At 41.5% G+C, this 13,876-nt stretch overlaps 1 protein-coding gene across 50 annotated transcripts in view; it reads left to right on the forward strand.

The window, feature by feature from the left end:
• The window catches only part of AKAP13 (A-kinase anchoring protein 13), a 351,999-nt gene that overhangs the window by 311,747 nt on the left and 26,376 nt on the right, over nucleotides 1-13,876 (forward strand). For 17 of the 50 annotated variants that reach the window (XM_005560407.5, XM_073996618.1, XM_073996642.1 and 14 more), the window contains 6 exons: nucleotides 1,779-1,846; nucleotides 4,247-4,313; nucleotides 9,301-9,436; nucleotides 10,785-10,897; nucleotides 11,532-11,678; nucleotides 12,566-12,816. In XM_005560407.5, coding sequence (XP_005560464.3) covers nucleotides 1,779-1,846; nucleotides 4,247-4,313; nucleotides 9,301-9,436; nucleotides 10,785-10,897; nucleotides 11,532-11,678; nucleotides 12,566-12,816 — 782 coding nt within the window. Of the gene's footprint in view, nucleotides 1-1,778; nucleotides 1,847-4,246; nucleotides 4,314-9,300; nucleotides 9,437-10,784; nucleotides 10,898-11,525; nucleotides 11,679-12,565; nucleotides 12,817-13,876 lie in introns of all 50 variants that reach the window. The other 33 variants (XM_005560406.5, XM_015453327.4, XM_065547436.2 and 30 more) reach the window with 5 other exon arrangements.

Raw genomic sequence — 13,876 nt, forward strand, 5'->3', positions numbered from 1 at the left:
AAGTCCCAGGCATCTCTGTGGCAGAGGAGGGGAGGTGCACCATACACCCTGAGTGAGAATAGTGCTTGTGAGGATGGGCAGAAACACATTTTGGCTTACTAGAAAATAAATAAAGTCATTTGCCTCGACCACTTTGTTATACTTCTTGCTGTGGGTCCAGCAGCCTGAAACTCACTTACCCATCTAATAGAATCACAGCAGAGGGAACCTGGGAGAAAATGTGGTTCCTCCTTTTTAATTTTATAGATGAGGAAACAGGGGCCTGTCCAGAAGGGACTTGTGCTAGGATCATACTAACTAATAAGCAAAGCCGGGACCTACGTCAAATTTAGTTTGACAGCTGTTTGTCCTTTTGTGTTACTAAATTGATATTTGACATACTGTAATCAAGGCTGTAATAGGGCATTCATCTAATTTTAGTTTAAATAGGCATAGTAGGGTCTACAGAGGGGCATTTGAATAGGATGCATGAGCCAGGCACTATGCTAGAGAGGCTTAATTGAAGATTCAGCAGTGGGTGAATGGTCCCTGCCCCAGAAAGGGGATAGAGAAAAACCCAAGAGAATCTCAATACACTGTGCCAGTGGTATTAAGGAGGAGACCTGTGAACCAAGTGGTTGTTAAAGGAAGTGTTACAAAAGGAATGGAAAAGGCCTTTGAGGTCTGGGATTCTAGCAGTCTCCTTTCTGGTTTCCTCCCCTCCCCATCACCACTCCAGTCACCCCCAAATCCATACGTCTGGGCTAAAGAGATGTTGGCCCCTAACTGGTGAGTTGGTATAGACAGGACCTGTGACGCTTCCTGAATCAGTCTGTGGGGCATTGCCTATTGAATGGTATCTGTGGTTGATTTTCTGAGTGAGCCCTTCCCATGAGAGTGTCTCCTCTTCGAGTGTCCCCACAGACAGATCTTTCGTTTGTTTCTGCTTTACCTCTGGCTTCCTGGAACGGTTCTGTTATGTGACTTTATAGCAGCACTGAGAGCTGATGGTAAGCCTTCTGGACACAGAGGCCTGGGTTTTTACGTCAGTGGCCCTTGTCAGCCAAGGGAGTGAAAAGTAAAGGAATTAAGATACAATGCTGTCCTTGCCAAATTGTGGTCTCTGCTTTATCTTTCAAGAAGTCTCCATTTTCTCTTAAGTCACAGTTTCCAGAGGTGCATGTGGGGTTCTGATGACCTTTCGTGTGTGGTTCCTGTCTCAGAGAATGGGTTGCAAAAAGCCCAGCGTAGTTAAGCTTTTGAGATTTTATATTCTGTGCTTTATTACAGTCATACAAATTTTGTAACCCCTATTGGGGGCTTTATTTATGTATTTATTTGTAATTTAGACTTACACATTGATGGCAGACACTTTCACTTTTGGTTTTGGTAGCCTCTCAGCTTCCTGTCTGAGAAGTTCCAGACTTACTAGTTTTTGTTAATTAGAAATCACATCTGTCACTCCCTGAGGGCCAGGAAACTCACCCTTCCCATGAGATCACTTGAGTCGTCGTTCCTCTCATTAAGCTGTAATCTGTCTCCCAGTCTCCAAATAAAGACACAACACTGGGGAAAAAAAAAAAAAAGAAATCACATCTGCTCATGTTTTTCCTCCTCCAAATAACATCACAGACCTGCTTCCTAGAAGAGGACTGCAATCTGTAATTTCAGTTAGTCACACTCTCACATGTGAGTGACTTCACTTTGAAATTCAGAGGCCACTTGTGACAGCAGTGGAAACTCAGAATCTGGAATCTGTTTGCTTTGTCCATGTGACCTTGGGTTTGCTTTCTTTTCAGATTGCAGTGCTTTTGTCCACAAAGGCTGCCGAGAAAGTCTAGCCTCCTGTGCAAAGGTCAAAATGAAGGTAAGACTTTCTGGCTAAAAGAAGGCTTAAAATAAAAGAGTTTAAACCAGCAAGATCCTCAGGAGTTGGGAGAGTTGAGGTTGTGGTGGATTTTGTTTATTTTAATCATTCGGTACCAACTTTGAGAACGAATTATAACTAAAAAATATTTTTTCTCTTACGCGATCAATCCTCTTCTTGAGTAATACTGGGGAATTAGACTTTGAGGAAAGAAAATGCTTTCAGAACTTCTTCATGTTCAATATACATTTCTTCGCGATTTTAATATTTCCGTGTTGCTATTAAAGTGGTTTTCTCATACACTTGTCTTCTTCCTTCAGGACCATCAGGGCAGCAGGTGGAGGTCAGGGGCATTGATCTGCTGGTGGGGGCGGGGAGGGTGTTACGGTTAGCCCTAGCCTGTCTGGTAGCACTTTTCTCAGGTACATAATACAGGTGGCTCTGATCACATGATGTAAGAATAGAAAGTGCCTGTTTTATTATGGTATCTGCCCTGAACATGTATGCTATGTAGTCATGCTTTTCCAGTGGCCTTTAAAAAAAAAAGTATGGGTTGGGGGCCATACCTTTTAGGCAGCCTGTGAGGTTTTCAGTGTTCTAGTCACCTGTGTCTCTTCATTCCTCGTCAAAGGAATGCTTTCCAACTATGTCGACACAGATGATTAATGAGCTGTGTGCTTTGTCAGTCACCAAACAGTTATCTAGTGCCATGACCTCAATCTGGAATGTGCATCAGAATCAACTCGAGGGCTTGTTGAAAGACAGCTTACTGAGCCTCACTCCCAGAGTTTCAGATTCTGGAGGAAAGTCCAGGAATTTGCATTTTTAGGAAGTTCCCAGATGATGCTGATAGTCCAAGGACCTCACTTTGAGAAGCACTAAAACTAGCATCAAAATGGCAAAAAATAGGATAGCCCAGATCTTCTTCGGCCCATGGACATATATTTTGTTTGGCTCATGTAGTACTTTTAAAATGTGAGTTAGTGCAGCTCTTTCAAAATCATGTTTTGTATCAGTCTGGATTCTTAAGTTCTCCTGAAAAAATTGGAAGATTTATAACCCTCGGCCCCCTGATATTTCCCGGTACCCAGCACTCCCAGGTTTTCCTTTTTTCCATAGTAGTTACCACCTTCTTAGAGTCTTTATTTACCCATCTTTATTTATTATCACATAGATTTCTTATGGTCTGTATCTTCCCCCCACTAGAATATAAGCTCCAAACTCATTAAGCAGGCTGAAGGCAGGAGTCTGCTCCATCAGTGGAGCCTGCAGGGAGGGAGGGATGGCTGGAGCTGAGTGGTGCTGCCTCTTTTAGACAGGATATGCCAGTTCCAGGCCGCCACTGCCTCCCCATACCCCACCCCACCCCAGCTTGCTTCTGTCATTTGTTACCTGCCGGCACCATAGTCATTTGAGTTTGTGATCTCTGGTAAGACTCAATTGTTGTGAATGTACTAGTTTATACAGAATGATCATAATAGAGATATAGCATCTCCCATATGAGAGAATATAACCTAAAAGGGGGAATTTTATTTTATTTTATTTTAGAGACAGAGTCTCGCTCTGTCACCCAGACTGGAGTGCAATGGTGCAGTCTTGGCTCACTGCAACCTCCGCCTCCCAGGTTCAAGCAATTCTCCTGCCTCAGCCTCCCAAGTAGCTGAGATTACAGGCGCCTGCCACCATGCCCAGCTAATTTTTATATTTTTAGTTGAGACAGAGTTCCACCATGTTGGCTGCGCTGGTCTCAAACTCCTGACCTCAGGTGATCCACCCGCCTTGGCCTCCCAAAGTGCTGGGATTACAGGCATGAGTCACCGCACCCTGCCTGGAATTTCATTTTAAATAGGAAGTAACCTATCTCAGATTAATTGCTTCAATCTATAATTTCTCAAGGTATTTTTGTTACATGGCTACAGCAAAAGTCTTAACTAAAATTAGTATTTTACCCAATAATTCAGCACCTTATAAATGCTAGTTACTGGAAATGAAATGCAAAAGTTAAAAGATGCTGCCCTTAAGGCACCAGCAATCTACTGGGGAAGATAGGCAGACAGTTACTATAAATGAGAAAGGGGTGCCAGTCACTGCCTTGGGTGAGGAGAGGAGAGAAGCTATAGATGACTTTACCAAGGAGGCAACACTTAAATAGTCTTGAAGGGGAAGAATGCCATGCCTCTGAAGGTGAGAAAAGCATTCCAGGCAGGATAGACAGCATCGGAGTATGTGGCAGGTTTAGAGGATGGCAATTGAGGGCGACTATGGCTGGGACACAGGGTGCTTAGGGCAGTGCGGAAAGCAGAGTGGGAAAGGAAGCTGAACTGCTTGCTCCCTTCCTACTCCGCTTCTCAGGGCTTGACAGAGGTGAATTGTCAATGGACTTACTTTCTTTCTCTTTAGCAGCCCAAAGGGAGCCTTCAGGCACATGACACATCATCACTACCCACGGTCATTATGAGAAACAAGCGTAAGTAGCTCAGCCCACCTCTCAATTCCCTTTCTGACTTTCTGGTTCTGAATGTGAAAATGCTGTTGTAATATTCAATTATTATTCATAGTCAAGATATGAATACCTATTTTGTGGTGAGAGAAGGCTGCTGTTTTATCCTGCAGATTCCCTGACCCATACCTGAACATTATACCATCAGACCCTCTTGGAAGGTTTCTAAAACAGTCTGTGTATTAGCTTAAAGGCAGCACCTTTGCCCTGTGTGTTTAAGCAAGTGACCCCTGTGCATCTCAATTTCCTCTTTAATAATAGTTGGGAATTAAAAGACTTGTTTGCAGTGCCTTACAATCATACGAATCGAATGAGATCTGGTTTGTTAAACTTCTTCTTTTTTTTTTTTTTTTTTTTTTTTTGAGGCGGAATCTTGCTCTGTCACTCAGGCTGGAGTGCACTGGCACGATCTCGGCTCACTACACCCTCCGCCTCCTGGGTTCAAGTGATTCTCCTGCCTCAACCTCCTTGGTAGCTGGGATTACAGGCACGCGCCACCACGCCCAGCCTAAACTTCTTTGTAAACTGAGAAGTTGTAGAAAATGGTTCTTTTTTTATTATTTCTAAGGACCTCAAGTGTTACTCAGAATTGGATAAATCACACTCTTCGTTCACATCAAACTATTTTCAACAGTGCATACAAGACTCCACTTTGGTTTTACTAATACTTTTCCCTTTTCACTCCCCATTCCCTGTCTCATTCCCACTATAGTATATTTAATGTATGACCTTCTAATCTGCCATATTTTTAGACATATGTATACTTTGAAAAAAAAGTATTATTTTGTGTGAATTTAAATTCGATATGACATATATTCTGCTTATTTTTTTCACTCAATACCGTTTTGAGATATGCATGTTATTATTGTACGCTGTTGTTTCAGACTGTGGCAGGCTATTCTTTCATAAGCATATTTCACATTTTAAGTTCCCCTAGAGACAGAATATTTACATTGCTTCCAGCTGCTACTATAAATAATGCAGTGATTAATATCTCGTTAGCTGGCTCCATGGGAGCCTCTGTGAGACTTTCCCCAGGCAATGTTCTTGAAAATGTAGTTTTTTAGAAGTAGAGATTCTTAGGCCCTACCCTGATCTATGAATCACAAACTGTGGGATGGGGCCAGCATTCTGTGTGTTTTTGTGGTGCGTGGGAGTATGTTTAATAGAGACAGGGTCTTGCTTTGTCACCCAGGCTGGAGTGCAGTGGTGTGATCTTAGCTCACTGTAACCTCAAACTCCTGGGCTCTGGAACTCCTCTCGCCTCAGACTCCTGAGTTGCTGGCACTCCAGGTGCCATATCTGATTTTTAAATTTTTTTGTAGAGTTGGAGTCTCACTATGTTGCCCAGGCTCATCTCAAACTCCTGGCCTCAAGCAATCCTCATGCCTTGGCCTCCCAAAGTGCTGAGATAATAGGCATGAGCCACCGTACCCAGCCTGGTCTGTGTCTTAATAGATCTTCCAGGTGATTCTGATGCCCACTCAAGCTTGAAAACCACTGCTTTGTGCCTAATTTCTCTGAGTACCTCCAGATAGCTCCTGAATGGCTGTACTAGTCTTCACTCCCACAAGAGTGTGATTCCCTTTAGACATGTTTAATCTGGTTATTATCCGTCTTCACATGTAGATGACTAGAAGAGGAGCTTCTCCAGGTTGACACCCATTTCAGTCTGTCATCTCACCCAGTCGACATACTTTTTATGTCTAGCTTCCTTAAATGCTTTTTTTTGTGACATTATCTGTTGTTTCATAAGTCTGTTTTCTTTCTTATTTTCATGTCTTAAAAACAAATGCCTATTATGTGCAAGGTTCTTGACTATTACCTTCGACCCCCACAAGTCTTCTTTTTTTTTTTCTTGAGACAGAGCCTTGCTCTGTCGCCCAGGCTGGAGTGCAGTGGCGTGATCTCTGCTCACTGCAACATCCACCTTCTAGGTTCAAGCGTGCTCCTGCCTCAGCCTCCCAAGTAGCTGGGATTATAGGTGCACGCCCCCTCACCCGGCTAATTTTTGTATTTTTAGTAGAGATGGGGTTTTATTATGTTGGCTAGGCTGGTCTTGAATTTTCAACCTCAAGGGATCCGTCTGCCTTGGCCTCCCAGGGTGCTGGGATTATCGGTGTGAGCCGCCGTACCTGGCCCTGCCACAAATATTTTTATTCCTACTGTACTCCACTGAGGCAACATAGTGGTCTAGAGTACAGATTGTGAATTCTAATTGTATAGATTCAAGTCTGACACCACTGCTTAATAGCTGTGTAACTGTGGACATTACCAAACCTCTCTGTGCCTCATTTTCTTCCTCTGTAAAAGGGGATGATAATAGTATCATAGTGTGGTAGTCAGGTTTAAATCAGATCATACCTGTAAAGTACTTAGTAGTAAACACTCCTTAAGTGTTAGTTTTCACTGCTATAATCATCACAAATAAGGAAGCAGCAATATTGAGTCACTTACTTAGGTAGAATATGGATTGGTTACAAATAAGGAGAGCGGGTATTTTCTTCCCCCATGCTGGCTTTTAGATACAAGTTATTATGAGCTCTGCCTAACATCATTCTGCTTTTCCAGACTTTTCATTGATTCCTTCTACCTGCTTCCTTTTCTATTCTGTGTCTCCCTTCTACATTAATACTACATAATTACTTCTGTCTTCATTCCCACGGTTCTTCTCATCAGAATTGTCCTCTATTTTTCTTCTGACCCATCCACATCCTTGCCATTCTTCAAGAACTAGTGTTTCTTCCTCCGTCCGATTTTATCTGCTCACTGACCTCTCTTCAGAAACATTCAGACTATGCCCCAGGCCCTTTAACTCTTAAGCTCATTCTCTTTTCTACCCACTTGCTTTTTTCCTCTTGGGTGGGGATGGGGGTGGGGGAAGAGGGGTAGATCCACATCCCATACCCCTTGTGTACTTCCTGCAGTTAGAATCTGGTTGGGTTGTAGTATGTCGGGTTTCTGCTGTTTTATTGTGTCATCATCTTGTAAATAGAATTTGAATTGGAAATTAATGATTATATTAATGCTTATTGAGTCAAAGGCATCCTGAAATACTGTGAAGTCATAACTACTACCCCAATCTTATTTCCTTCACCTCTTGACACTCCTGGGGGTGGACAGACAATGCAGCCTGTGAATGGGACAGCAAGTCAGTTACCAAGGAAAAATGTTCCCAAGTGCCAGCGTGACCACTTTAGCAAATTAGATCTCTAGTTTCCTCTTTTAGTCATGTTAATGAGAAATACGCACTGTGAGAACAAATTAGAATTGCCCCTTGAATAACTCAGATGATGGGTGTGCCAGCCCCGCCCCCATGCAGTCAAAAATCCACATAAAACTTTTGACTCCCCCAGAGCTTACCTGCTAATAGCCTACTGTTGAGCAGAAGCCTTACCAATAACATAAACAGCCAGTTAATGCATTTTGTTTGTTATGTGTCTTATATACTATATTTTTACAATAAATTTAGCCAAAGGAAAAAATGTTATTTGAAAAATCATACACAAGAGAAAATATATTTACTATTTGTTAAGCGGAAATAGCATCATAAAGGTCTTCATCCTTGTCGTTTTCACATTGAGTAGACCAAGAAGGAGGAAGAGGAGGAAAAGAGGGGTTGGTCTTGCTGTCTCAGGGGTGGTAGAGGCAGAAGAAATTTCACATATAAGGGGATCTATGTAGTTCAAACCCATGTTGTTCAAGGGTCATCTATAGTTACAGATGTTAAACAAGTGTTAAATTTTCCTCATCTGTAAATTAAAGGAAATCATCAAAATCTGTGCTCTCTAGCAGTGAGCAGAAGAATCACTTGAGCCTGTAAGATATGTAGACTCTTGGGTTCCACCCCCAGAAGACAAGGTGGGGGGCTGAGATTCCATATCTAACGGCACTCTTGGTGTTTTCATGGTGAACGCTCCTAAAGAACGCTGCTCCCAGTTATCTCTAAGGTTCCTTTTACCCTTAAAATTCTTTCAATCTTGGGATCAGGCACGGTGGCTCACGCCTGTAAACCCAGCACTTTGGGAGGCCGAGGCGGGCGGATCACGAGGTCAGGAGTTTGAGACCAGTCTGGCCAACATAGTGAAACCCTGTCTGTACTAAAAATACAAAAAATTAGTTGGGTGTGGTGGCGGGCGCCTGTAATCCCAGTTACTCGGGAGGCTGAAGCAGGAGAATGGCGTGAACCTGGGAGGTGGAGCTTGCAGTGAGCCAATGTTGCGCCACTGCACTCCAGCCTGGGCAACAGAACAAGACTCCATCTCAAAAAAAAAGAAAGTATTTCAATTTTATTTGCAGTTTAAATGTTAAAATACGTAATACTCCCACAGGATTCTTTATCCCCGTTGCCTATCCCATCCCAGAGGTAACCACTCTTCTTAGTTTTTTTTAAATTTATTTTCCTGGAGTTCGCCTGTTAAAGTAAATACAACTTGGATTATTTTTCTTTCTTTTAAGCATGAAAGATAGCCTGTTATATATTTTGTTCTGCACTTTGATTTTCCTCCCCTTAATAGATCTTAGAGATAGATCTATCTATCTGTGTCAGTACTTAGAAAGTAGTCCTCATTTTTTGTAAGTGGCATTGTATTCTGCTATGTGGTGTACCATAACTTATTCACCAGTCTTGTGATACTCGCGTCTTTTCCAGTCTTTTGCTTTTACCTATTGTGTTGCATTGAATAACTTTGGATATAACATCATTTCACGAATATACAAGTATATCTTGAAAAATAAACATAGCCTAAAAGTGAAATTGCTGGATCGAAGAACATAGGCATTTACAATTTCAGTAGTTATCACCAAACTATCCTCCATGGAGTTTTTATACCAACTTACAGTTCCAGGGCAAATCTACTGTAAAGCGCCTTACTTCTGCTTGTTATTTGTCAGATGGGTTAGTACTAGGTGGGACTGGATGAGTGATGCTTCAGTTAGTGTCCTCCTTTTGCAGCCGCACAGCCCAAGGAGCGTCCTCGGTCCGCAGTCCTCCTGGTGGATGAAACCACTACCACCCCGATATTTGCCAGTAGACGGTCCCAGCAGAGTGTCTCGCTCTCCAAAAGTGTCTCCATACAGAACATTACTGGGTAAGCGGAGATATTTAAAGATAGCACAGTTGGCATCTAGGTGACAAGAGCATAATAATCACATCATTTGACAAAAAGCTTTTTTTTTAAAGAAATAAATCTATAAAGTCATGGGTTGGTGCAGACAAGGATGATGGGGATTATGTTTTTGGTACATGTCATAATGGTCATTCTGTAGCAAGGATCTCCTTTAAATACCCTTAGCAGGCTGGTTGCTGTAGGCTTTTGTATATCATCAGCTCTACTTTTGAAGAATCTGAGTTCTCAAAAGATGATTTTTTTTAGATCAAAATAAGTAGGAATAAGAAAAAGGGTGATTTAATTCAGAATTTTGGGTTGCAGCCACTTACAGATGTCATGCTTTTCTATTGTTCAGATAAACCTGGTTGTTTTGTTTCTTATCTCTGTTTTACATCTTTGCCTCTTAACACTTAAGTCAGTTTCATGGAGGTGAGTGCTGAGCCAATTATTACTATTAGGTTCCCACTCACTGGTTTGCACTGAGTTTTTTTACTGGTCTCCTGGCCAGGCCTGGGCTGTCAGGTGGTTAACAGGGGGCTGATAATGATGTTGCTGACTATTTTGGGTAAGATGCCTGCCTTCCCATCAGGTGAATAAGCCATTTCAAATGTAGGACTCAGAGTATCTCTTTAACCTATCTTGGAGCAAAATTCCTAACTATGCAAAAGTCTCCTTTTGTTTGTAATTCCTAACCTCTGTGCTGGCTAATGTTTTCTCCTTCTTTAAAAAGTTTCAGGTATTTTTGTTTTGCTTTGTCTTTATGTTCTCATTATTTCCAAAAGTGTACTTTTCAAAAGTTGTAATGTTACTGAAGTTTGTATACATCGTAACTTTCAAAAGTGGGTCTTTAAAGTGTTCTTGCTTTTGTGCCTACTCACACATCAGTTGGTTGCCTGCTGTGCTAGTTAGTGAGTTAGGATTGAGAAAGTCCAAAGAGAATGTAGTTGATTCTAAGTGCTAGATGGGTAGTTATTTAGAGAACAGAAAAAAAAAAGTGTACTGGTTAGGCAATAAGTTTTAAACAGAAAGTTTCTTATATAATGGGTACATGGTTTGATGGAAGAAAGTTCCCCTTGCTTCTTATCACTTTCTTTAAAAAGGCTCAAAAAGTCCTCACAATTTGAGTCTACAATGATACTAAATGCTCTAGACTTTGTTACCAGGCCGTGTGCATGTTGCTGTGGCCCCAACATAAGCAATTTGTCTTCAGTCACTGTAGTACTTCCAGCCAGTTGTCATTCTGGAGTCTTCAGGTACTCATTTAAGAATGCAAGCCATAGGCTATCAGAATGTATTTGACAGTATGGAATTTTTTTTTTGTCCCCAGAGTTGGCAATGATGAGAACATGTCAAACACCTGGAAATTCCTGTCTCATTCAACAGACTCACTAAATAAAATCAGCAAGGTCAATGAATCAACAGAATCACTTACTGATGAGGGTAAGAGGAAGTTATGGCCTATATTTTATGCCTCTGTAGGGACTGTGTGTGCCATTACCTAGAATATAAGTCTTAATGGAGTGTTAGTGCCTGCCTCTTCTGTAACCCGTGAAGATTCTCTAAATTGTCAGTAAAGTGTCCAGTGCTTTATAATGACTGGGTAATCAAACTCATCTAGCAGCTGTCAAGTAAAGGATGTCATTTGTTTCAATGTGGGCATACTCTTTAGTACAAATCTTTTTCTTCCCTTAGACTTTTGTACATGTACAGTTCTAGCTCACAAAGCAATTGTAATCCTGCTCTCTTAAATATGAAAAGGTACTAGGTCCCTTCCAATTCTTAACTTCATGTAGATAGAAGTCATGTCTTAATCATGTTGGATTTATGTCATGTTTATTACTCTTAACCAAAACCTCGAATGTAGAGTCTGTCACTCCTGAACAAGATATTTTTTTCTGGTACTGGAATATGTGAATATTCCCTGTGAATATCCCCTGTATTCTCTGTGAATATCCCCTGTATTCATGCATCTTATGAAATCAACTATCATCTTGAGGAAAGTTCAACATAGGCTTATTCTACAGGTCACAAACCCAAGATTCTGATACTGATTTTTTAATATATTGAGGAGTAGGTACAGACATGAATGAAGGACAGCTACTGGGAGACTTTGAGATTGATTCCAAACAGCTGGAAGCAGAATCTTGGAGTCGAATAATAGACAGCAAGTTTCTAAAACAGCAAAAGAAAGATGTGGTCAAACGGCAAGAAGTAATATATGGTGAGATTCTTCATTTTGCTCTGATTATATTTGATTTGCATTGTCCAGCATTTTTAAGCGGTAATTTATTGCGCTATGGAAAATCAGTTTTTTAGTATGTGACTTCTTGAAAAGATTTCCTTTAAAAACTTTAAGGTACAGAGACATGGTCCTGTTTGTATCCTATCTCCTTTTTGTTCCACTCTTCTTTTTTCAGTTCTACTGAACATGGTACTTATATATGAGTGCTTATTTATACAGCAGTCCTAGAAAGAGATATCTCAGTTTTGTTCCTTACCTACGCTAAAAACTAGACTAAACACAAGTCATTTCCTAGAACTGGGTATACAGTCAGTTATGACAGGTCCTGAATCCAGTGAAGGCCTCTTTGGAAATCAATAATTTAAGACTGATGGAATTCAGTGTACCTACTATCAGAAAATAGGACTCATAAAAAATGGAGGAATAAGTTTAAAACACTTGACCAGGCGCAGTGGCTCATACCTGTAATCCCAGCACTGTGGGAGCCCAAGGCGGGTGAATCACTGGAGCCCAGAGTTCATGACCAGCCTGGGAACATAGTGAAACCCCGTTTCTACAAAAAATACAAAATCAGCCAGGCATGATGGTGTGTACCTGCAGCCCCAGCTACTCAGGAGGCTGAAGCAGAAAGATCGCTTGAACCCAGGAGGTCGAGGCTGCAGTGAGCCATGACTTCAGCCTGGGTGACAGAGCCAGACCCTGTCTCAAAAAAAAAATGAGAACACTTTAGGGGAAAGATAGCTATTGACCCAATTTTAAGGTTCAAACTGGGCTCTAAACTAGCTTTGGGACTGCAGCAGATGATCTTTGAGGGAGAATCCTCATGAAAGAGTGTTCCTGACCCTTGATCTTTTTCCTCCTTTTAGAGCTGATGCAGACAGAGTTACATCATGTCCGCACTCTCAAGATCATGAGTGATGTGTACAGCCGGGGGATGATGACGGATCTGCTTTTTGAGCAGCAGATGGTAGAAAAGCTGTTCCCCTGTTTGGATGAGCTGATCAGTATCCATAGCCAATTCTTTCAGAGGATTCTGGAGCGGAAGGAGGAGTCTCTGGTGGATAAAAGTGAAAAGAACTTTCTTATCAAGAGGATAGGGGATGTGCTTGTCAATCAGGTGAGAATAGGAAAGATCTCAGGTTCTTATATACATTGGGAAAAGAGGAAGTTATGGGGTTCCATAGCCATGCATTCACATCTTGTTTCTACCATTTATTATCTGTGTAAGCTCAGGGAACTTATTTAATTTCTCTGGAGCCTTGATTTCCTTTTCTGTAAAATGCAGATGTAGGGTTTCTCTCGTAATGTTATTTTGGAAGTTAAAGGGAGTGTGTATATAAACTACCTAATGCGCAGTAAAACTTAGTTTTTCTTCCTCAGTCTGTGCCATCATCAGAAACAGTAAAGTTTAAGACATCAACAAATGTGGGCAGGCACAGTGGCTCAAGCCTGTAATCCCAGCACTTTGGGGGGCGAGGAGGGCGGAGCGTTTGAGGTCAGGAGTTCAAGACCAGCCTGGCCAACATGATGAAACCCCGTCTCTACTAAAAATACAAAAATGAGCCAGACGTGGTGGCATATGGGAGGCTGAGGCACAAGAATCACTTGAACCTGGGAGGCAGAAGTTGCAGTGAGCCGAGATCGTGCCACTGCACTGCAGCCCAGGAGACAGAGTGAGACTCCAAAAAATTCAGCTAAAAGTTACTTTGGTACTTTTAGATGTGATTATCATAGACAGATTTTAATGTTTCTTTTAAAAATATTATTCTTGAAAAACACATTGCCAGTATAATCTTTACAGGCAGAGGGTTATAACATGTACATCTGACTAGATATTTCCCCAAAGATGCAGATTCCCCAAAGATTTTGGGCAAATATCTGCTGCTGTGTAGAAGCAGAGGCTTAGTTGCTGGAACATTTGTCTGAGAATTGTACATTTTGTCTTTCCTTTGTATTCTTGAGCCCATACCCTTCACTTCATTAATTTATTAGCACATTCACTCATTCGTTTTTCAGGTATTTACTGAGCATCTATTAAATGCCAGGTGGAACTACAAAGGGGGATGATATGGCTTAGGCCTCTGCCTCAGGGAACTCCTATTCTAGGAGTAAAAGTAAGCATGTTATGAAATAAATGCAAATGCAGTGTGGTAAATGTTTGAACACAGATAGCTGCA

This window comes from Macaca fascicularis, chromosome 7 (genome assembly GCF_037993035.2).
Source record: "Macaca fascicularis isolate 582-1 chromosome 7, T2T-MFA8v1.1".
Taxonomy (NCBI): domain Eukaryota; kingdom Metazoa; phylum Chordata; class Mammalia; order Primates; family Cercopithecidae; genus Macaca; species Macaca fascicularis.